The following is a 23,169-nucleotide window of genomic DNA, read 5'->3' on the forward strand; positions in this document are numbered from 1 at the left end:
ATAACAAATTTGAAGCAAATTATTATTCTGAACCCATTCAATTCAATTGTCACATCACAGCTCACTGTAAAGATGACCAAGCAAGCAAATATCCTGTGGTACTCATTAATGCACGTCATTATCTGTGAGAGCTTATCAAAGACCAAGCCTCCTGTGTACTCACTGTGTTTAATAACTGTACCTGACACCTAAGAAACACTGCAGAACAATCAACTCACACACACATACATACAAAAATATATATATATATATATATATATATATAGATATATATATATATATATATAAATATATATATGTGTAGGAGCACTACAGAATCCTGAAAGCCCAAAATCCTGAAGACCAAAATCCTGAAATTCAAAATACTGAAAACTCAAAATCCTGAAAACACACAGGATGCCAACACTCACTATATTCCAGCACAAGTACATACAGAAACAAATAAAACACAAACTATATTACTGTTCTCCAAGTATAAGCAGGGGGGCTGCTCCCCCACACTCCCTGCTACTTAAATATATCAACTCCAAGATTGCACTTAGTGTAGTGAAGTGCAATCTCGGAGTTCATATAGTTGAAGGGTAATATGTTTCTGTATGTACTTGTGCTGGAATATAGTGAGTGCTGGTATCCTGTGTGTTTTCAGTATTTTGAGTTTTCAGTATTTTGAACTTTCAGGATTTTGGCCTTTCAGGATTCTATAGCACTCCTATATATATATATATATATATATATATATATATATATATATATATATATAATATAATATAGTTCTATTTTGTATGCTCGAATGTACTTAATATCGATGTGAAAACAAAAAAAATATGTTTGAACATACAGAATATCAAATACGACAAATAATGAAATACAATATATCGAGAAAGGAAAATTACTTCCTCTCCTGTTAATAGCACTAAACCCCCCTGTAACAGTAGCCTTAAATTGATCTGAATACTGCTAGTGTTACAGGAAGGTTTTATATTAAGGTAAGGTGTAGGGTTAGGATTAGTTGAAGGGGTAGTTTTTGGGTTAGTGCTTAAGTGTTTGCTCTCAAGCTGCAATAAATTGCTGAAGAGTTTTTTTTAATCTATTACACATTCTTCTCAAATTATTTGTACCCACCAGGTCTGTACCAGCATTTCATTAGCTTGATTTGCTTTGCTGATAAAGTTTTTACATGTTTTGTTAATAAGTTCAGACTTGCTTAGAAAAAAAAAACTATTTTCTTTCTATGTCTTACATTAAACTTGATATATAATATACGATTTAAGGTATTCTTGGAAGTTCTGTGCTGGGTTTTTGAGTTAGTGACAATTTTTTGAGTTGATTTTTTTTTTTGATAAATGAATTTGTAGTTTATTTTGCTCTTATAACAGTCTGTGTACGAGGAAGGATTGCTGAATGACAAGTGACTTTATAAGTTTATAGCATTATGACTCCTGCTGGGTGTAATATATTTGTTCAATGACCTTTTGCAGTAATTATGAGCAACTCCAAATGGTTCATATTTAGTTGATTATCAATGTACCTGAACTGGATTTACAATGTTAAAACCACAAAATGACCTTCCATTTTCTAGTTAACCTTCTGATGCAAAGACAGTAAAAACTACACGGCTTTAGCTCTTTGTATAGCAGCAACAAATCACTGATGTTTCAGCAATAATTTAGTTTTCACTAGGATAAATCGTTTTCATGAAGGCCTGCAGTCAGTAACATGGTTAGTGAACCACATATATCAAATGTATAACAAGATGGCTCAACTACATGAGTAAATTAGTTTTTCTTAGATTTTGTGGACTACCAGATGACCTATAACACTTCTTGGTTTGATGGAAAGAAAATGTTTGCCTTCTTTATCAGTTTCATTTACAAGAAACCTACATTTCCATTTCTTGTGGATGGATGCCAAACACAGATTATGGCAGATCCTTCCTGATATGCGTTTGCAGTCTTCCTTTTCTGTCATGTGCAGATCATCTGGCAGAGATGAGAAAAATGCTTACACGTAATCCTGAGATGGCACATATGAAATTGCTGACAATGGAAGCATAGGTTATAAAAACTACATTACACAAGTTAAGTACAGAACTACCCTAAGAATATATATATATATATATATATATATATATATATATATATATATATATAAAATGTTACCCAATAAATTTCATTACCATAGTCAGTTGTGTAACAGTACAGTTTAAACACTCTTGATATCAAAGCAAACAGTCCTGAAAGCCATAAAGCCTCCACTGTTTGGGTTGCTATAGTTACCAAGAAACCAGAGTTTATTTAGTTAGCAGTGCCTGATGAAATTCAAGACTTCACTCTGCAGATGTAGAAAGCAGGGCAATGGCCTGCTTCTCCGGGATTTTTCCTTACTAATGTTTTTACATGTGTTCTGGATGACTCTGAAGGCAGGATAACATCTCTTTGACTGGTCTTCCTTCATAGCAGATCTGATAGACAGCGGTAAATAAAGGAAACCTAGAAAAACAATGATGAAATTCATTAGATTCAGTAGTGGCAATGGAAATGTATTTTGCTGGGCTGCATGGCCTAATAACAGAATGCAAGATGCTTCCTCCAGCTTATGTCCTGTCCTCATACAGCTGCCCACCTATTTATTACCTCTTAGAAGTGTACAATGGTTTAAAATGTAATACTGATACAGGACAGGAGAAGCTCTTAACCAGTGAATCTATCCCACAAGAAGAAAAAAGTACAGGAAGCCTCTAATAATGAAAAAAAAAAAAAAAAACAGTTCAAACTAAAACATATTAAGCGTAATGATATTTCCCTCAGAAATAAATGACTGACTTGATAAAACAGAACTGTGTTCCCAACTATCCCACAGTGTCCAGGAAAATATGGAAGTAAGCTGGAAGGCTCGAGCAGAATACAACATAGTAAGCACCCATCATTCACTGAGCTGCATCTCTGAACACAGGTACAGGGTGGTTCATTTGCATATTTGAATGTTACTGCTCAAAGGCAGATATTTATATGGACAGTCATGAGGGCTGTGTGTGTGTGTTTCATACTGTTCAGACTGTCTTGCAGTAGAGCAGTTCTAAATCTACTGCTGTTCACTGAAGTATCATCAGCTAATTGTTAATTAATTTTCCATATGACTAAATTCAGGGATTTTTCACATCCACTCCAACTTACCCTGCTATAAACTCTGTCTACATAAGTAAGGCAAAAGACAAACATTCTGCAACAAGGTCAGTATTATGTTACATGAGCTAGTTTGCATATATGGCCCAACAGCCAAGAATGTCAACTTACAGCATGAACATTTGTACTATATAGCTTATATAAAGGTAAGGACTTGCAAGAATTTCTGAATATGTACATAGTGCTGGAAACACCAACATACACCACAATTTGTTAAATCTTACCACGACTCCTCTATAACTGACATATGAACAGAAATTAACTTAGACAGACCTCACCACCATTTAAAGAGTAACCATTACCAAGGTTGTCCATATAATCTTTGATATTTGAAGGAGCCCTCTAGCTACAAGCATGTTTAAATATGTTTGCCATTAAGGCAAAGTCCATTAAAAGTGTTACTAATTCAAACAAAAAGTGTAGCAACCCCTTTTCATTTTTGCTCCCCAAAAGGTTAGGTAGCAAGCATCTGCTGTGAAGTCTTCTTTACTTGTTTCTTCTTCTGTAATTTCTTAGTGGCGACTGTATTAAATTATTTACCTGAGTTCCTCATTGAACTTTTAGATATTTTTGCTTTACATTTAAGGAGACAGCATAGGAAATGTAAGCTCCATGTTCTGTTCCTAATCAAAATGTGTGCTACTCCTGCAATGTTTGACAGTGCAAAATATTTCAGGAATCACAAACCACTTCACTTCACCAAGTAGGTATCAAGTCAGTTCTTTCATTCTGCCCCTGACAGGAAGTGGACTGTGTTATGTTTGATACGTCATTCATGCATATGACAGTGAGAACGTGGATAGACACCAGTGTAAATTACTCAAGAATTATATAGGAAAATTGACTTAGCAGAAGTGTGCAAATCCTTGAGCCGCTGCAGTGTTAAAAGCTTCCTTTTATGCAAACACAGACACTAATTTTGGAATGGAATGATTTCTTTATTTTAATGTTTTCTGCTCCTTTGGAGTGAGAGAGGGGGAATGGTGGGAAAAGAGAGAATGAAAGAGAGAGAGAGAGAGAAAATTCTATGCTTGTTTGTTTGTGCGTGTGTATCAACAGGGCTGTTACTGTTATATCAGGTACATAGCTCTGTGACTGTCTCAATGTCATAGTTACAAAGAATGCAAAGATTGGGAATGCACTGCCCAAAGATCTGACACTGGATCAGAGTATCCATCTTTTTAATTATTTATTATAACCACACAGCAATATATTTTTTTCTAAAAAATGGGGTTGAGGTATAGTCCTGTAGCACCTTATTACAAGCTACAGCACTGGGCACTTACATATGGAATAACTGCATACATTCTCAAACAAGAGAAGTTAGGAGTTAAGTCACACAAATCAGAGTTGCAAGGATGTTATCAGTGAAAATAGTCCTTGATGTTCTGCATTTTACAAAACCACATTTCTACACCGAGTCCATAACTACAGTCAAACAGGCAATGGTTTGGAAAAAAAATTAGGATTCACACTTAAACAATAACTGTTTTTTCTCTACCCCCCCCCCCACACACACACACACACACACAACTTGTCAATCATCAGCCTCATTCAGGCTAGCTGTGCTATTAATTTCTCATCACCAGGATGAGGGTCACCTGGGAAGGGCCATCATTCAGACTGTCATGGGGGGGTATTGCCATTTCTTCTGTTTTTGCAGCCCAAACCTCCCTGGGTGTAATTGGCATAAGTATAAAGGAGGTCAGCAATGGGTTAACTGTGAAGGACATTCCCTTGCTTTCACAAAGGGCTAGTTATGAAGGACATCCCCTTACTTCCACAAAGGGCATTTCCCTTCATGCAGCCCCACTCTTCTTGAAGAATGGGAGGTGTTTTTTCAAGCCACCACCATCACAGCTATGCAGTGTGCTCCCTAAGTTTGTGTTACCATTCCTATCCCAACAGGAGAAGCAAGCAGGTTATGCTCCTTTCACGCCTTCTCCTCTCCGCCAGACTCCTAACTGAATCTCAGGCATCTGAGTTACTACCAGGGCTCCATCCTTCTATGCCGTGGAGTCCAAACAAGCCCTAACTTTCCATTCCTGCTAGATGCCTCTTAGTGTTTAGGTAATTTGGAAGAAATGAAAAGTTAATTCCCCAACATTGCTTACAGCAGCATCCAACAGCTCTGGTAAGAGTCCTTTTAATCCCTTAGTTAAATCTTTCACAGTTTCATTAAGGTGCCTGCCACCACAGCTGTATAAGTTAACAGATTCATCTATATATTGTGAGAACAGTCTGCCATCATATAAATGTATAATGAATCCTGGTTAATCAAGTTATACTTGGCCATACTATCTTAAGCTTTACTCTCAGAAAAACAATCAATGAAAAATGCAAAAAAAAAAAAAAAAAAACACACTTCTTTGAGCTGTATCCCCTTACTTTCTCCCATGTACATCATCAGCTGCTCTACATATTCACTGTTTTCCCCAGAGTCTCTGTAGATTCAGGAAAGTTAAATTTCTGATGAAACCAAAGTTTAGAAACACTGTCACTAACATGAAAGGTAGCACGTCTTGACAACATGAGCATCACAAATACAACTGTGACATGCTCATCTTTACCCAGAAGATGCACTTTACTTGTACACATGGGCAGGTGTGAGGTATAAGGATAAAAAACACAGAACGTCTACGTTTATACGGGTCTTCTACGTTGCCTTGACATGTTTGTTTGCATCTTTCGGCTTTTCCCGGTTAGGGGTCGCCACAGCGGAACTCCGGTCTGCTAATGATTGGTAGTTGATTTTTACGTGTCGAGTTACCAGCCCTGACGCACAACCTTCATCGAAGGTACGCCCATTCACGCATGTCTCCACCCAGAAGACGCTCTAGCCAAGTGCCAGCTATAAATACAGTATCCATATGACTGGGATAGTCTGAGGAAAGACCTGTTTTCACTGTAGGCCCAGGGAGAAAAGCTCCACAGTACCAATACATATACAGCTAAAAAAAACAACCCCCCCCCCAACAGTTTTCAATATTACACAAATACAAAGCATTTATGCAGAATATTACTTGGAGGTATTACATAACTACATTTAGCCCCCACAGTTTTCAATATTACACAAATACAAAGCATTTATGTAGAATATTACTTGGAGGTATTCTTTGGTGCAGGCTGGAGAAGTTGTTTGACCGCAACTGAGCTACAAAATATAAGTATCTTTTGATTATTTTAACAGATTACTGTTTTTATAATTTAATATATATAAAGCACTTTGTCTATTCAGAATCTTCAGAAATCTTTTTCTGTTTAAAAACTTTCATAGCTGGTTGTCTTAGGCTATTGTATAAACTGAAACATTTACTCTGAGTAATTATCTCTTGGCTAGTGGGGGCTGGTTCTTTTGTGTTCTTGTAAAAAAAAAAAAAAAAAAAAAAAAAAAAAGTTGTTGTTCTGGTCTTTGGTGCAGGCTGGAGAAGTTGTTTGACCGCAACTGAGCTACAAAATATAAGTATCTTTTGATTATTTTAACAGATTACTGTTTTTATAATTTAATATATATAAAGCACTTTGTCTATTCAGAATCTTCAGAAATCTTTTTCTGTTTAAAAACTTTCATAGCTTGTTGTCTTAGGCTATTGTATAAACTGAAACATTTACTCTGTGTAATTATCTCTTGGCTAGTGGGGGCTGGTTCTTTTGTGTTCTTGTAAAAAAAAAAAAAAAAAAAAAAGTTGTTGTTCTGGTCTTTGGTGCAGGCTGGAGAAGTTGTTTGACCGCAACTGAGCTACAAAATATAAGTATCTTTTGATTATTTTAACAGATTACTGTTTTATAATTTAATATATATAAAGCACTTTGTCTATTCAGAATCTTCAGAAATCTTTTTCTGTTTAAAAACTTTCATAGCTTGTTGTCTTAGGCTATTGTATAAACTGAAACATTTACTCTGTGTAATTATCTCTTGGCTAGTGGGGGCTGGTTCTTTTGTGTTCTTGTAAAAAAAAAAAAAAAAAAAAGTTGTTGTTCTGGTCTTTGGTGCAGGCTGGAGAAGTTGTTTGACCACAACTGAGCTACAAAATATAAGTATCTTTTGATTATTTTAACAGATTACTGTTTTTATAATTTAATATATATAAAGCACTTTGTCTATTCAGAATCTTCAGAAATCTTTTTCTGTTTAAAAACTTTCATAGCTTGTTGTCTTAGGCTATTGTATAAACTGAAACATTTACTCTGTGTAATTATCTCTTGGCTAGTGGGGGCTGGTTCTTTTGTGTTCTTGTAAAAAAAAAAAAAAAAAAAAAAAAGTTGTTGTTCTGGTCTTTGGTGCAGGCTGGAGAAGTTGTTTGACCAAGAACTGAGCTACAAAATATAAGTATCTTTTGATTATTTTAACAGATTACTGTTTTTATAATTTAATATATATAAAGCACTTTGTCTATTCAGAATCTTCAGAAATCTTTTTCTGTTTAAAAACTTTCATAGCTTGTTGTCTTAGGCTATTGTATAAACTGAAACATTTACTCTGTGTAATTATCTCTTGGCTAGTGGGGGCTGGTTCTTTTGTGTTCTTGTAAAAAAAAAAAAAAAAAAAAAAAAAAAGTTGTTGTTCTGGTCTTTGGTGCAGGCTGGAGAAGTTGTTTGACCGCAACTGAGCTACAAAATATAAGTATCTTTTGATTATTTTAACAGATTACTGTTTTTATAATTTAATATATATAAAGCACTTTGTCTATTCAGAATCTTCAGAAATCTTTTTCTGTTTAAAAACTTTCATAGCTTGTTGTCTTAGGCTATTGTATAAACTGAAACATTTACTCTGTGTAATTATCTCTTGGCTAGTGGGGGCTGGTTCTTTTGTGTTCTTGTAAAAAAAAAAAAAAAAAGTTGTTGTTCTGGTCTTTGGTGCAGGCTGGAGAAGTTGTTTGACCGCAACTGAGCTACAAAATATAAGTATCTTTTGATTATTTTAACAGATTACTGTTTTTATAATTTAATATATATAAAGCACTTTGTCTATTCAGAATCTTCAGAAATCTTTTTCTGTTTAAAAACTTTCATAGCTTGTTGTCTTAGGCTATTGTATAAACTGAAACATTTACTCTGTGTAATTATCTCTTGGCTAGTGGGGGCTGGTTCTTTTGTGTTCTTGTAAAAAAAAAAAAAAAAAAAAAGTTGTTGTTCTGGTCTTTGGTGCAGGCTGGAGAAGTTGTTTGACCGCAACTGAGCTACAAAATATAAGTATCTTTTGATTATTTTAACAGATTACTGTTTTATAATTTAATATATATAAAGCACTTTGTCTATTCAGAATCTTCAGAAATCTTTTTCTGTTTAAAACTTTCATAGCTTGTTGTCTTAGGCTATTGTATAAACTGAAACATTTACTCTGTGTAATTATCTCTTGGCTAGTGGGGGCTGGTTCTTTTGTGTTCTTGTAAAAAAAAAAAAAAAAAAAAAAGTTGTTGTTCTGGTCTTTGGTGCAGGCTGGAGAAGTTGTTTGACCAACTGAGCTACAAAATATAAGTATCTTTTGATTATTTTAACAGATTACTGTTTTATAATTTAATATATATAAAGCACTTTGTCTATTCAGAATCTTCAGAAATCTTTTTCTGTTTAAAACTTTCATAGCTTGTTGTCTTAGGCTATTGTATAAACTGAAACATTTACTCTGTGTAATTATCTCTTGGCTAGTGGGGGCTGGTTCTTTTGTGTTCTTGTAAAAAAAAAAAAAAAAAAAAAAAAAGTTGTTGTTCTGGTCTTTGGTGCAGGCTGGAGAAGTTGTTTGACCGCAACTGAGCTACAAAATATAAGTATCTTTTGATTATTTTAACAGATTACTGTTTTTATAATTTAATATATATAAAGCACTTTGTCTATTCAGAATCTTCAGAAATCTTTTTCTGTTTAAAACTTTCATAGCTTGTTGTCTTAGGCTATTGTATAAACTGAAACATTTACTCTGTGTAATTATCTCTTGGCTAGTGGGGGCTGGTTCTTTTGTGTTCTTGTAAAAAAAAAAAAAAAAAAAAAAAAAGTTGTTGTTCTGGTCTTTGGTGCAGGCTGGAGAAGTTGTTTGACCGCAACTGAGCTACAAAATATAAGTATCTTTTGATTATTTTAACAGATTACTGTTTTTATAATTTAATATATATAAAGCACTTTGTCTATTCAGAATCTTCAGAAATCTTTTTCTGTTTAAAAACTTTCATAGCTTGTTGTCTTAGGCTATTGTATAAACTGAAACATTTACTCTGTGTAATTATCTCTTGGCTAGTGGGGGCTGGTTCTTTTGTGTTCTTGTAAAAAAAAAAAAAAAAAAAGTTGTTGTTCTGGTCTTTGGTGCAGGCTGGAGAAGTTGTTTGACCGCAACTGAGCTACAAAATATAAGTATCTTTTGATTATTTTAACAGATTACTGTTTTTATAATTTAATATATATATAAAGCACTTTGTCTATTCAGAATCTTCAGAAATCTTTTTCTGTTTAAAAACTTTCATAGCTTGTTGTCTTAGGCTATTGTATAAACTGAAACATTTACTCTGTGTAATTATCTCTTGGCTAGTGGGGGCTGGTTCTTTTGTGTTCTTGTAAAAAAAAAAAAAAAAAAAAAAAAAGTTGTTGTTCTGGTCTTTGGTGCAGGCTGGAGAAGTTGTTTGACCGCAACTGAGCTACAAAATATAAGTATCTTTTGATTATTTTAACAGATTACTGTTTTTATAATTTAATATATATAAAGCACTTTGTCTATTCAGAATCTTCAGAAATCTTTTCTGTTTAAAAACTTTCATAGCTTGTTGTCTTAGGCTATTGTATAAACTGAAACATTTACTCTGTGTAATTATCTCTTGGCTAGTGGGGGCTGGTTCTTTTGTGTTCTTGTAAAAAAAAAAAAAAAAAAAAAAAGTTGTTGTTCTGGTCTTTGGTGCAGGCTGGAGAAGTTGTTTGACCGCAACTGAGCTACAAAATATAAGTATCTTTTGATTATTTTAACAGATTACTGTTTTTATAATTTAATATATATAAAGCACTTTGTCTATTCAGAATCTTCAGAAATCTTTTTCTGTTTAAAAACTTTCATAGCTTGTTGTCTTAGGCTATTTTGTCCCACCCTCCCTCCCTGTTGGTGTCTTGCTCTTATACTTGGTGGCTTTGCAGTTGCCCGCCCCTACTGTGACACACCTCCCAATCTAGTGTCATTAGCTCATTCTTCTTAATACAGAGAGAACATTTGATAAGGCCTTCTGTTCCTCCTTTTTACCTTTTCAAAAAGTAAAACAAACCTTTTTTTTTCTTTTTCGCCTGAACCTTCTTGTGTTCTGACTGTCCTTCTCAAACATATTGGAAATATACAGTATATTTCAGAGCATTTGTTATAACTGTATTTGCTATAACTGATTTAAGTATTTTTTTCTGGCTTTTTGAATATTTACTGCTTAGCGACTGCATCTTAGCCTGTTTATACAGCTCTGCATTCTATTTAAACTGTTTTTGTGTTGATTAACTGTTTTGCACTCTTAAAAAGTTATTTGTTGCTTAATTTTACCTGTAGGCTAACACACTCAAGTGTGCTAGCCACTTAAAAGCATTTATAGCATTTACTGTCTGTTTTTTCCTTGTCTCTGTAAAAAAAAAAAAATCTCTTGTTTTCCCACCTTACTGAACTAGAGTAGTCCAGTTTCAGAGTTGCTGATCCCTGGGCTTTGTTTTTAGTTCCTGTTACTGATCCATTGCCTTATTAGGAAGGAGGAAGTTTCTTTGCTTACCAGTGGGAGTGGGAAGCACTGAGCAGCCTTTTGTCCGAATTGGTGAAGTTTCAGCCAGAAACTAGTAGTCTATTGGTCGTTTTGGGCCAATTCCTAGCTCCTTTCAGCCCCCTGCTATAAAACACGCTAAACACGTGTTTTCCAGCTTGTACCAACTCTGCACAGATCCTCGTGGTGGCCTGCAGAGTGATCCAAGCAGCAGAGAGCTAAAAGAGTGACTTTCTACCAGATATAAGTATTTTTGTGGCTTTCCCACTGTTATTAAGCTAGCGACTGCATTTCGCCTGTTTTACTGCTACTTTAAGTGATTTCTGCATTTTACACTGTTTATTGCGCTTGTTACTAATTGTTGCAAATTGTTTCTGTAGGCTACACACTAAAGTGCGCTAGCCGATTTACAGCATTTATAGCATTTACTGTCTGTTTTTTCCTTATCTCTGTAATAAAACAAAAAAATCTCTTGTTTTCCCACTTTACTGAACTAGAGTAGTCCAGTTTCAGAGTTGCTGATCCCTGGGCTTTGTTTTTAGTTCCTGTTACTGATCCATTGCCTTATTAGGAAGGAGGGAAGTTTCTTTGCTTACCAGTGGGAGTGGGAAGCACTGAGCGGCCTTTTGTCCGATTTGGTGAAGTTTCAGCCAGAAACTAGTAGTCCATTGGTCGTTTTGGGCCAATTCCTAGCTCCCTTCAGCCCCCTGCTATAAAACACGCTAAACTGTACTGCTGATCTAACCAGCATATCCTATAACTGAAAAGTTCATCTCTACTTGATTCCCAAGTAGACTATTCTCTATCTGTAAAGCCTAGCACTTACTCCTACAGTACTTGCACCTTGATAAAGCACTCTTATTATAGATAGTACCCCACCAGCCCAAAACCCCCTTCCCCCCGAGTCCTTTGAAAGTTCTTTATCTACTACTTCTAGTATGTCGAGGGATCAGTTGCTAGTGTCCTCTCCAGCTCAACTGGTGAACCTGGGAATACTGAGGCAATGTTACAATTGCCTCATGTACACAGACAATCCTCTCCTTCTCCCACAAAACACAAATACATGCGAGAGATGCAACTATACGGCCAAACTGGAGGCTGAGCTCTCTCAACATAGGACTGGCAAGACCAGACAGGAGGAGAAGGCAACCACACACAATACATACCCAGTCACACATGGTACCATCACAACTTCAAATCATACACATACTCACACAAAGACATACTCGGAGGCTCTGATCAAAAATTTACCAAAACAGCAGAGGCCACCAAAGCAGACACCCAAACAACTACCACCTCACGACCCAACACATGCAACACATAGACCACACAGTCAGAGTGTCAAACAGTCACAGCCCTTAAGGCCAAACAAAATGCCAGACACACTTGTCATTGGTGATTCCATAGTCAGACACACTGGCGTCCGCTCACCAGACTGAGTAAGGAGAAGGTCACAGTAAGCTGCCTGTCGGGCGCTAGAATCCGCCACATAACGCAAGCACTCAGGTCTCTCAACAGCAGGTACAAGTACGACTCAGTCATTGTCCACGCTGGTGTCAACGACCTGAGACGTACCTCCTTGGACTACATGAAAAGGGACGTCGAGGAGCTCTCTGATTATGTAGCCCAGGCAGGTATGACCCTGACCTTGAGCAGTATCCTACCTTCACCTAGAATGATGCCACAATACAGTGATAAGATGATCAGCTTTAATAATTGGCTTAAATTCTGGTGTCATTCAAAGGGGATCCAATGTCTGTCTGCCTGGGATGACATGCTGGACAGGCCACGCTGCTTCGCAAGGGATGGCTTGCACCTGTCACCCCTGGGCTTCCGGATATTGGCAAAGGCTCTTGCCACCCCATAGTGCCTTTTTTAGGCAAGGCTCAAATTCTAAACCTACCACCCTAGAACACCAAAAGGAAAAAAACTAAGGGTAATGCTGCTCAATGCCAGAAGTCTCAATCTCAAGATGCACGCACTCGAGGCCCTTCTCAATATGGAGAACATCGATGTCTGTGCTGTGACAGAAACCTGGTTCAAGGCTCCTGAGAGCACCCCAGCACTAACAGGTTTCACCTCATATCATACGTTCCGGCCCCAAAATCCGGACAACACCAAGAAAGGAGGGGGGGTGTCCATATTCATAAAGGACACCCACACCTCAAGGTTGGTGGCAACGCACGATGCATCGGAGACCATCCAGGTGCAATTAACCATAGGCAAGACTGCTCTGCAATTTGTAGCATGTTACAGGCCACCCTCTCAAACTCAGGAACCTCACATGGCCTTCCTGAAAACATTGGAGGGATAAATGTATCTCCAAACACCATCATACTAGGTGACTTCAACTACCCTAATATAGACTGGGAACACTACTCAAGCCCGAACACTCTAACCCAAAGATTCCTGGAGTTCATAAACTCAAATGCCATGGAACAACTAGTCACCATCCCCACAAGAGGTGAAAACATACTTGATCTCATCATCACGAACATGGGATCAAAATGTTCAACACCGAAGTATACCCCTCACTGGTGAGATCAGATCATAAACTAATCTCGCTGGAGGTCCTCATCCCGCCCCACCTGAAACAAAAAGACCACAGTGAAAAACTTCTCAAAAGCCGATTTCACACTTCTAAAAACTAGTGTGGTCTCCTTTAAGGCCCCTGAGCCAGTGGTAAACATTACTCAAACCGCTGAATCACTTACAAATGCCTTCTACCAGCACCTACAGGACTGCATGGATCAGGCAATCCCAAACAAAACTAAGACTCTCTGTACCAAAGGCAAGCATCCAGTCTGGTGGACCCCAGCCATAAACAAGCTCTACAACAAAAGGAGGAAGCTACTACAAGATAGAGCAAAATCCTTGAAAGGTAAGACACCTTTGATCATTATAAGTAAAAAACTAAGAGCTCTCATAAAATCATCAAAGGCAAATTTTGAGAGAAAAATCGCCAAGGACTCTAAAGACAATCATAAGGCCTTCTTTAGCTATGTTAGAAACCTAGGAGGAAACTCCCAGATATGCTCAGAATTAGTTCAAAATGATGTGAAAATTACTGAACCTACACACATTGCTAACATACTGGCTGACAGGTTCAGTGCAAACTTCCCCCCCCTCCCCAAAGGAGAGATATCTATTCCAGAGGATTGTAGCCCCCAAACATCTCCAACGCCCAGGTGAGAACTGCCCTCACTAAGGCAAAAACACAGCATCCATGGGACGGATGGTGTCCCCGGCTGTGTGCTTCATGAACTCAACGAGGAATTAAACCCACAGTTAGGACAGCTGTTTAATCTTAGCCTCACCTCAGGATACGTACCCAAGGAGTGGCGCACGGCGACTGTGGTCCCACTTCATAAGGGCGGTGCCTCCACAGACCCTGGAAATTACCGCCCCATTAGCTTGACAAGCCTTATCTGCAAAGCCATGGAGAGGATCATAATGGAACTCATAAATAAAGAGATAGGGAACTTGCAGACTTTGGATCCAACCCAGTTTGGCTTTGTCAAAGGCAGATCCTGCCTCTTAAACTTGGTTGACTTTTTCGAGACAGTCACCAAGGCCATTGATGAGGGAAAGGCAGTCCATACAGCCTACCTCGACCTGGCAAAGGCCTTCGACACAATACCCCACTCAGGTATCATCGAAAAACTCATCAGCGTGAATGTAAACCCATACATCACAAGATGGGTTGCAAACTGGCTAAGCGACAGAACCCACAGGGTCAGAGTTGCTGGAGCCATGTCAGACTCAAAGCCTGTCACAAGTGGTGTCCCACAGGGCTCAGTCCTGGGTCCACTCTTGTTCGGCATCTACTTTTCTGAAGTACAAGCAAACACAGGAGGGTTATGGCTGACAAAGTTTGCAGATGACTGCAAACTGGGCCATAGTCGAAAACACATCTGACCCAGATATCCTCCAGAAGGGCCTCACAGAAAGCGGATAACTGGTGCCAGAGCCATGGCCTGAAGTTAAACGCCAAAAATGCATAGTCATACCCTTCGGGAAAAACAAGGTTACCCCTAGCTACCATATAGGTGACAATCCACTGAGCACAGAAAAAGTCATCAGGGATCTGGGGACCCAAGTTGACAGTAGTCTTTCGTTTGACACTCATGTTGCTAAAGTAGTTAGGAAAACCTTCTATATCGCCCACCTGATCATGAAGGGATTCACATCTAGATCAAGGGAGGTCATCGTCCCCTGTACTCATCACTCATTAGACCTATGATTGAGTACAATGCCCGTTCGAATGTATCTGACCAGACACCTGATGCAGCTTGAAAGGCCCCAAAAGTTCCTCACCAAAAGGATAAAGGGTCTCAAAAATATGTCTTATGCTGCCCGACTGAAAGAACTCCAGCTTTATTCAGTCTCATACCGCTTGCTCAGAGGTGACCTGTGCCTGACATATAAGGCCATGTCAAACCCAGATTTGATGAATATGCTTCACCTCAAAAATCTAGATCCCTCAGAACCACAAGGCGGAGACTTAAACCTTGACACGGTTATAAATAGAACGTGCTGGAGGGACAGATTCATCACCCAGAGACTCCCTATGCTGTGGAACAAAATCCCGGTACATGTGAGGCAGAGCACCTCGCTGGCCTTGTTCAAGAGGAATCTTGACCAATGGATGGGAGATCGCAGATATACCCCAGGGATTACTTCAGTGTCACTGCTTGACAGAGGCACAGAAAAATGATAGGCATAGTTTTTATTCAAACTAAAGGGGTGGCGAAAGCCACATAACTATGGGCTAGGCTTATAAATGCCCTTGGGCAGATAGCCTAGTATGAACCTATGAACCTATGAACCTATGAACTACATTTAGCAAATATCAGCGATCTAGAACTGTGAGTGATATATGACAGAAACAATAATCTTGAGTGAAGATAAACTAGTATCTCCAAGCAGTAACAGTTATGTAAGGATATAGGAAGGAATGAGGTGGGAGAAGACAGGTAGTTGTACTCAGCAAATGTAAGGCTGTAATTGACAGAGAAATCCGAGAATAAATAGGATTCACTATGTGTAGGGTTTACTTTTAATTTCTCCATGTCTTCTGGGTTTCCAATAGCATGACAGGAATGGACCACGTTCCTAAGTCAAAGTGCAATTAAAGTTCATGAAATTAGTATTGTTTCAATCTCTGATGTCAGCCAGAAGTGCTCTACGCAGCACCTGCAATGTGCCCAGTAATGACATCTTCTGCAATTTGTATGGGGTCACAAGTATCGGTAGCATATCTAAATATGATTGTAGATTAGTTTTTATAAGACCCATTGCTCCTACTACTATTGGAACTATCTGGGTATCTTTCTTCCACATTGCTCTTGTTTCTGCGTGCAAATCCTGATATTTTATGACTTTGTATCTCTCTGTACGCATGACACTGTAGTCACTGGATGTAGCGATTTCAATTATCAATGCTACTTTTGTCGTCTTTTTATGGATCAGTATATCCGGTTTTATAACATCTGTCTTTTGAACTGTTGGTAATGGGTGATCCCATGTGATATAGGCTTCATCATTTTCTATGATACTTTGTGCCTCATGTTTCCAGTGTTTTTCAGCCACTTCAATACCATAATGTTTGCACAATCCCCAGTGCGACAGTCTTGCCACATAATTATGCCTTTCAGTATACAGTCCTTCTGCCATTAGTATGTCACAACCAGCAACGAGGTGTGTGACTGTTTCCAATTCAGTTTTACAAAACCTACATTTGTCTGTTTCTCTCACATGTTCAATGGACTTTATAAACCAGTGTGTATGTTGCCCACAATCTTGAGCTGCCAATATTAACCTTTCATCTCTTGGTTTGAATTCGCCTCTCCTTAACCATTCCTGCATTCGTTCCTGATGAACATGAGGTTCTTCCAAAAGTTTTTTATACTTTCAACTATATTTATGCATTTTCCACGTCTTGCCTTCTCATCTGGCCCTTCACCTTATATTCTTTCTTTTGTTTTTTGGCACATTCACTTGCTGCCTGATTTTTATCTACTTCTGGTTTAATTTCCATTCTTGCTTGACACCGATATGCTTCTGCTAGATTAAGCAGAGAAGTCATCTTAGATCTATTCTCCTCATGTTTCAAAACTTTCACTACATTTGGGTCTTGTGAGGTCAGCAGATGTGTGGAGTCCCACGACTGCAGATCTCTACATGTAATTAATTTCAAGGAGCTCATCCCTCCTTTGGAACGGGAAATGTATAATCTTGGTATGCACTGATTTTTATAAATCATTTGGTGAGCAACTGCCAATCATTAGCGGACCAAAGTTCCGCTGTGGCGACTCCTAACTGGGAAAAGCCAAAAGACGCAAATTTGGTGAGCATGAAGCATCCTTCTTATTTTCCTATCTAATCTATCCAACACATTTTGGGGCCAGTCAGTCACTCCAAAACTGTAAGCTAAGACAGGAAGAACTAACTGGTTTACAGCCTGGATTTTGTTCCTAGATGTCAATGCTGTTTTCAGGACTAATTTAAGTCTTGTAAAGTATACCTTACTATGTTTTATTTACATTTGTTCTTGTTTTATTGTTTATCTTTCATCAATTTCCAAATATTTATAGACTCCCTCTTGCTCAAGTTCTTTTATATCACATTCTTGTCCCAAACTAATGTTTTCCTAGTGCTGCAACTTTCCTGCTTTAAAAAAGAAGTTATGTTCTTACCATAAAGTTCCATCTATGTTGTTGAGCTTCATTCATTCTTAACTGTTGGGTCTCAGTTCTGTCCTCAGAACAGACTCAGCCATTGTAACAAGCTCATGCCAACCAGAAAGTCTTGAGCTAAGGCTACCCATAGTGCCTCTCTTCCCTCCCCCTCAGATTGAGTTTTACCCATAGAAGTAAATGTAGAAGCTTTGTCTGAGCAACTGCCCTACTATAATACCAGGAATAGATCCGAACCTCCAGGAGCCTTTGGAGGGAGTTAGAGGATGGGATGTCAAGAATAAATGAAGATTAACAACACAGATGGAACATTATGGTAAGAACATAACTTCTTTATCTGATATTGTTAATCTTCATTCATTCTTAACTGTTGGAACAGAGTCCCTAGCTATTTTATGTCCCAGAAAGCCCTATGGAAGGATACTCCTGAGCACCACAGAGCCAAAGGATGCTCTTCCCCTGGAGACCATATCTAATTTTTAATGAATGATAAAGGTATGTGGGGTAGTCCAAGTGGCTGCTGCACAAATGTCATCCATAGATGCTCTAGAATGAAAGGCTACTGAAATGGCAACTGATCTGGTAGAATGAACGTTGATAGATTCAGTTTATTTGGGCTCTAAACAAAGGTGATGCAATCTCTCAACCATTTTGATAAGGTAACTTTGGAAACCGGTTTGCCCAGTCAATTGCCTATAAAGGACAAAAACAATTGGTCTGATTTCCTAAACAATTTTGTTCTATTCAAGTAAAAGCATAATTGTCTGTGCAGATCCAACAAATGTAAACAATATTCTGTCTTGTTTGAGAAATTTGGAAAGAAAACTGGCAGATCTATAATTTGGTTAATATTTGAGCCTGATACAACCTTAGGAAGGAAAGAGGGGCTGGTTCTAAGTGATACTCTCTCTTTGTGAAAAATAATGTATGGACGGTTCACCCACAAAGCTTGCAGTTCTGATATTCTCCTGGCTGATGTGATGGCTACCAGGAAAAGGGTCTTCCAAGATAAGAATTTGATATCACAGGTGGCTACTGGTTCAAAGGGTTGATGGGTTAAACTTTGCAAAACTAATGTCAAATTCCAAGGTTCAATGGGTTCTTTAAAAGATGGTTTCAAATGCAAGACACCTTTCAAGAAGGTTTGATGAGACATTAAAGAGGTCATCAAAACCATTATGGAAAGTGGAAATAGCAGCTAAGTGAACCCTAATAGTAGAAGCTGAGGCTCCTAATTGGAAAATATTTGACAAAATTTCCGCCTCAACTGATAAGGTTTTAGAATAAGGGTCAGTTTTCTCTGCAAGAGACCACAGCACAAATCTGTTCCATTTACTCAGATAAAGTTTTCTGGTTGATGGTTTATGGGAAGCCAGAAGAATCTACTGAACTGGGGAAGATAGATTTTTCTGCCTGGCAATTACTGGAAGTGGAGGTACCAAGCCTTCAGCTTGAGACTGTATAGGCTGGGATGGACCATCCCCTGCAGATGAGACAAGAGGTCTGGAGTTGGGTCCAGAGTCCATGGACGGTGAACCATGTGAGGTCAGAGATAGGGCAAAGTAGCTGCTGCATTTGTGGTCTATGGGAGATGCAAATAGGTTGTAGCAATGAAATATCTTCATCGCTACATTGGGATTGAGAGACCACTCGTGAGGCAGGAGAATGCATCTGCTCAGTTTGTCCGATCACGCTGGAATTCCCCAGAATGTGCATTGCTATCAGAAAGTGATTGGATGCTATCACCCATTGCCACACTCCTAGGGCTTCCTGACATAAAGGGTAAGATCTGGTTCCACCCTGTTTGCTGATGTAAAAGACCACTGCCATGTTGTCTAATTGGACAATTGTCCCCGAAGGGAGGGTCGACTAAAATGCCTGCAACGCTAGAAGCGCAACCCTCAGTTCTAGGCCGTTGATAGTCCAAGGCACCTGGTCCCACTCAAAGGTCAGTTTGCATGTCTTTCCCTGAAAATGCCCCCCCACCCCATCAGGGATGCATCTGTGGTTACTACGGCCTTGGGCTGAGCAGGGGTGACTCCATAATTCCTGTACTGATTTCATTCACCACATTAGACCTTGCTTGCATTGCTTGGTTATGCAGATTAGGTAAGACATCTGGTGTGTTAGCAGAGACCAATGTGACTTCAGAAGTCATTGGATCAATCTCATGTGGAATCTTGCCAACAGAACTAGAGTGATCATTGCCGCCACAGCACCTAGTAGTTGTAAGACTAAGCGAGCTGGGACTTTGTCATGAGAGAGTATCATCTGAAGCTGTGATCTTAACCTTTGCAGCCTGTGAAGACGTAAAGCAACCATACAGGAATTTGTGTTGAATGCCGCTCTGATGAACTCTATCTCTTGAGCAGGAGACAGCTTCAACTTTTCCTTGTTTATTGAAATGCCTTGGTAATCTGCAAGGTCTAGGACAGAGTCCAAGGCATGAAGTAGTAGATGCCTGGTGGGGGCAGTGAGGAGCCAGTCATCTAGACAGGGAAACACACAGAATCCTTGAAGCCTTAAATGAGCTGCAACCACTGCAATGCATTTGGTGAACACCCTGGGGACTGTAGTGAGAACAAAGGGCAGTGCACAAAACTGGTAGTGACTGGCTCCCAGCCTGAAGCGGAGGTATCTTCTGGAGTGTTTGCTCATCATTATGTGGTAATATGCATCCTGAAGATCTATAGAGCACATCCAATCATCTTTCTCCAGAAACGGAAGGATAGATTGCACCATGACCATCCGGAATTTTGTCTGTCAAACAAACTTAATACACTGAGGTCTAGAATTGGCCTCCAGTCCCCTGTCTTTTTTGACACTAAAAACAATCTTGAGTAAAATCCGGATCCTATTTGGTCTGCTGGGACTGTTTGGATGACTCTCTTTTGAAGCAACTTTTGAATTTCTTGTGCTGCTGTATTCCTCTGATTGGGTGAACATCAGGGATTTTTCTTTGCGGCCTTGGATAGAGAGCGAAGGGGATATGGTAACCTCTGGTAATTATCGTCTGCACCCAGGAATCTGATGTTACTGAGTGCCAGGCTAAGTGATGCAGGGAGAATCTTCCCCAGACTGCCTCCAGAGGAAGGCAATCGGGCCGCTACTCAGAAGCACTGGTAGGGTTGTCCAGAGAAAGAATCCCTGGAACCCTGGTTACATGGGCCCCCTCTGCCATGGAAGGGGCATCTTCCAGATGAGTTCCCCCCTCTGCCCTGGAGGGATACTCGCCATGTGTGTCCCGAAAAGGCCCTGAACCACATCTTCCCACTCCTCTGATTCCTGGAGTAAGGTCATTGAGAAGTCGAAAAATGCACCCTCACAGCAGAAGGGGTCTTTGCATCCTTCTCACACCTGGCTAATGTGTCCCTGACTTTGGGGCCAAACAATGAGGTAGCATCAACAGGAGCATTGACGAAGGACGACTAAAAGGGGTCCACAAAATCACACAAGCACATCCAGGCGTGACGCCTAATGGCAACTCCTGTACCCACTGCCCTGGCCGTTCCTTCGGCTGTGTGAGCAATAAGCTGCATAGACAAGTTGGATATCGATTCTAGTGTTGCAAGCTGGGAGGCAACTTTATCGCATACCTCATCAGACACTGCTCCTGCCATGGTGCCTGAGAGCTCAGTGATCAGGTCCCTCTGAAGATGGGTAAAATGTGCCAAGAAGTTCAATGACCGTATGGCAAAGGTTGTTAAAGTGTAGATCCACTTCCCAAATCTGTCCATCTTCTGAGACTCCCTGTTTGGAGGATTGACAGTTGGACTCTCCTCTGCGAGTTCATTCTTTGTGGCAGCTGCCACCATCACAGCACCTATTGCTAAGCCTTTAGACATGTGGAGCTGGTTCTCTGGTGCAGTAGTAATTTTGTCCAGTCTCCAGGAAATTGACTCTATAGTGTCAGGGAACTTCCAAGCATGCTGCATAATGAGCTTGACCAAATCATCAGCAGGTGGGGTCACCTAAGAAATAGAAGGTCGGGCACGAAAAGCCTGGAAGAAAACAGATTCCTCGAAACAGAGGGGTGATTGGAAGTCCACCAACCCTTCCTCCAAGATTTCCAGGATGTCTCCAAGGGAGACATCTTCAGGGGATGAAAGTGGGGACCCTTCCCCTTCATTGTAGTCTGTATCCTCCATGGGAGATTCTTCCGGAGAATCCAAGTGCTTCGTCTTACACAACCACTTATGGGGTGGCTCCTCAGGGGGGGGGGATCTGAGGACTCCAAAGAGATGGTACCCTGCTGCAGGGTATCCTGCTGCTCATGTGCCTGCTGTCCCAATGTTGGAGGTTGTGACAGCTGTGAGCCAGAGGATAAGTAGATGTGACACTCCAACGGAGATGGCACCAACTGGAAGCCAGCTGATGCAAGAGCTCTTTCCATAACCTGGAAGGCAGGCCCGCCTGAAGAAAGATGGGAGCCCAGAACTGAAAAAGACAACCTTGGAACTGGGGTCACACCCTGCTCCGATGAGCCCACCCCCAGAGCAGGAACCTCAAGAAGACCTGGAACTGTCAAAGCACCCGGAACCATAGATGCCGCAGTGGAAAAAAAATTGGCGCAGGGCTAGGGATCACAGAGCTGACAGCCAGGTCACGGTCTCGAGGGTGGATTGGCTCCTAGTGAGCCAAGGACCACACAGATGGCTCCAGAGCCAAGGTGAGATCCACCATCAGCACTGAAGTAGTTGGTACCGGGAGCGGCATCGAAGTTGAGGGCTCCAAGACCTGTGGAAGGGCTGAAGGAGGAAGACAGGATGGAGTCCATGGAGAGTAGACCTCGGCTCTGGATGGGAGGGAGGTCCTAGAAGGGGCTGGAAGACCTTTGGCCACTAAGAACCGGTCCACTAACCTGACTACATAAAACTCTGAAAGGCCCCTGGTGGAACGAATAGACATCCCCAAGGGAGATTCTGGACGTTCTTGGAAAGGGCTCAACTGTTGACCATAAAAGGGGTCAGTAGATGGGGAGTACCTAGTCCAGGGCAGGGATTCGACTCTTGGCACCATGGTCAGCTGACCAATTGTTTGTGATGTAGGGGAAGTAACCGGTGTGGGTAAAACTACTGTTGGTGCCAAAGAGGTCAGAGATACCGATGAAGGGATCGGTACAGTGGTAAGTTTTGTCGGTAATGGTAAAGTTGTCGGCACCGTGGATGGAGTCATAGTTTTCGGCACCGAAACAGTTGCCAAAGTCAATTTTAGTTGTTTAGGCTTAGGTTCTGAAGCAGGAACTTGGCCTTTCATTGATTTAGGGTCATGAGCTTGAGGAGACCCTGGAACAGAGTGGCTCCTTTTCTTCCCTTCTTTCTTTGGAGACTTTGTCATCTCCGCCTCAGACAAAGTCTCTGAAAAAGGGCATTTTAGCAGCCCCTTAAGGAATAATTTGTTTCTGCGCTCTGCAAGGGTCTGGGCACTAAACCCCTTACAAGGTGGTTGAATTTTCAAATGTGGCACCCCCAAAGAATGTACGCAGGAAAGATGCCCATCCAAACTGGGCATCTTCCTGCTGCAGCTTTGACATTGCTTAAAGCCAATGGTGACCTTCTGCTTCTCTGCCATGATAAA

At 40.0% G+C, this 23,169-nt stretch overlaps 1 protein-coding gene across 1 annotated transcript in view; it reads right to left on the reverse strand.

Moving 5' to 3' along the window:
* Window positions 1–2,267: 2,267 nt before the first annotated feature.
* GPD1L (glycerol-3-phosphate dehydrogenase 1 like) overlaps window positions 2,268–23,169 on the reverse strand; it is a 922,781-nt gene continuing 901,879 nt past the window's right edge. Inside the window, exon 8 of the mRNA XM_044086437.1 lies at window positions 2,268–2,489. Coding sequence (XP_043942372.1) covers window positions 2,393–2,489 — 97 coding nt within the window. The 3' untranslated portion in view covers window positions 2,268–2,392. The remainder of the gene's footprint in view (window positions 2,490–23,169) is intronic.

The sequence above is a fragment of the Protopterus annectens genome, chromosome 10.part0, assembly GCF_019279795.1.
Source record: "Protopterus annectens isolate FY-2018-M chromosome 10.part0, PAN1.0, whole genome shotgun sequence".
Taxonomy (NCBI): domain Eukaryota; kingdom Metazoa; phylum Chordata; order Ceratodontiformes; family Protopteridae; genus Protopterus; species Protopterus annectens.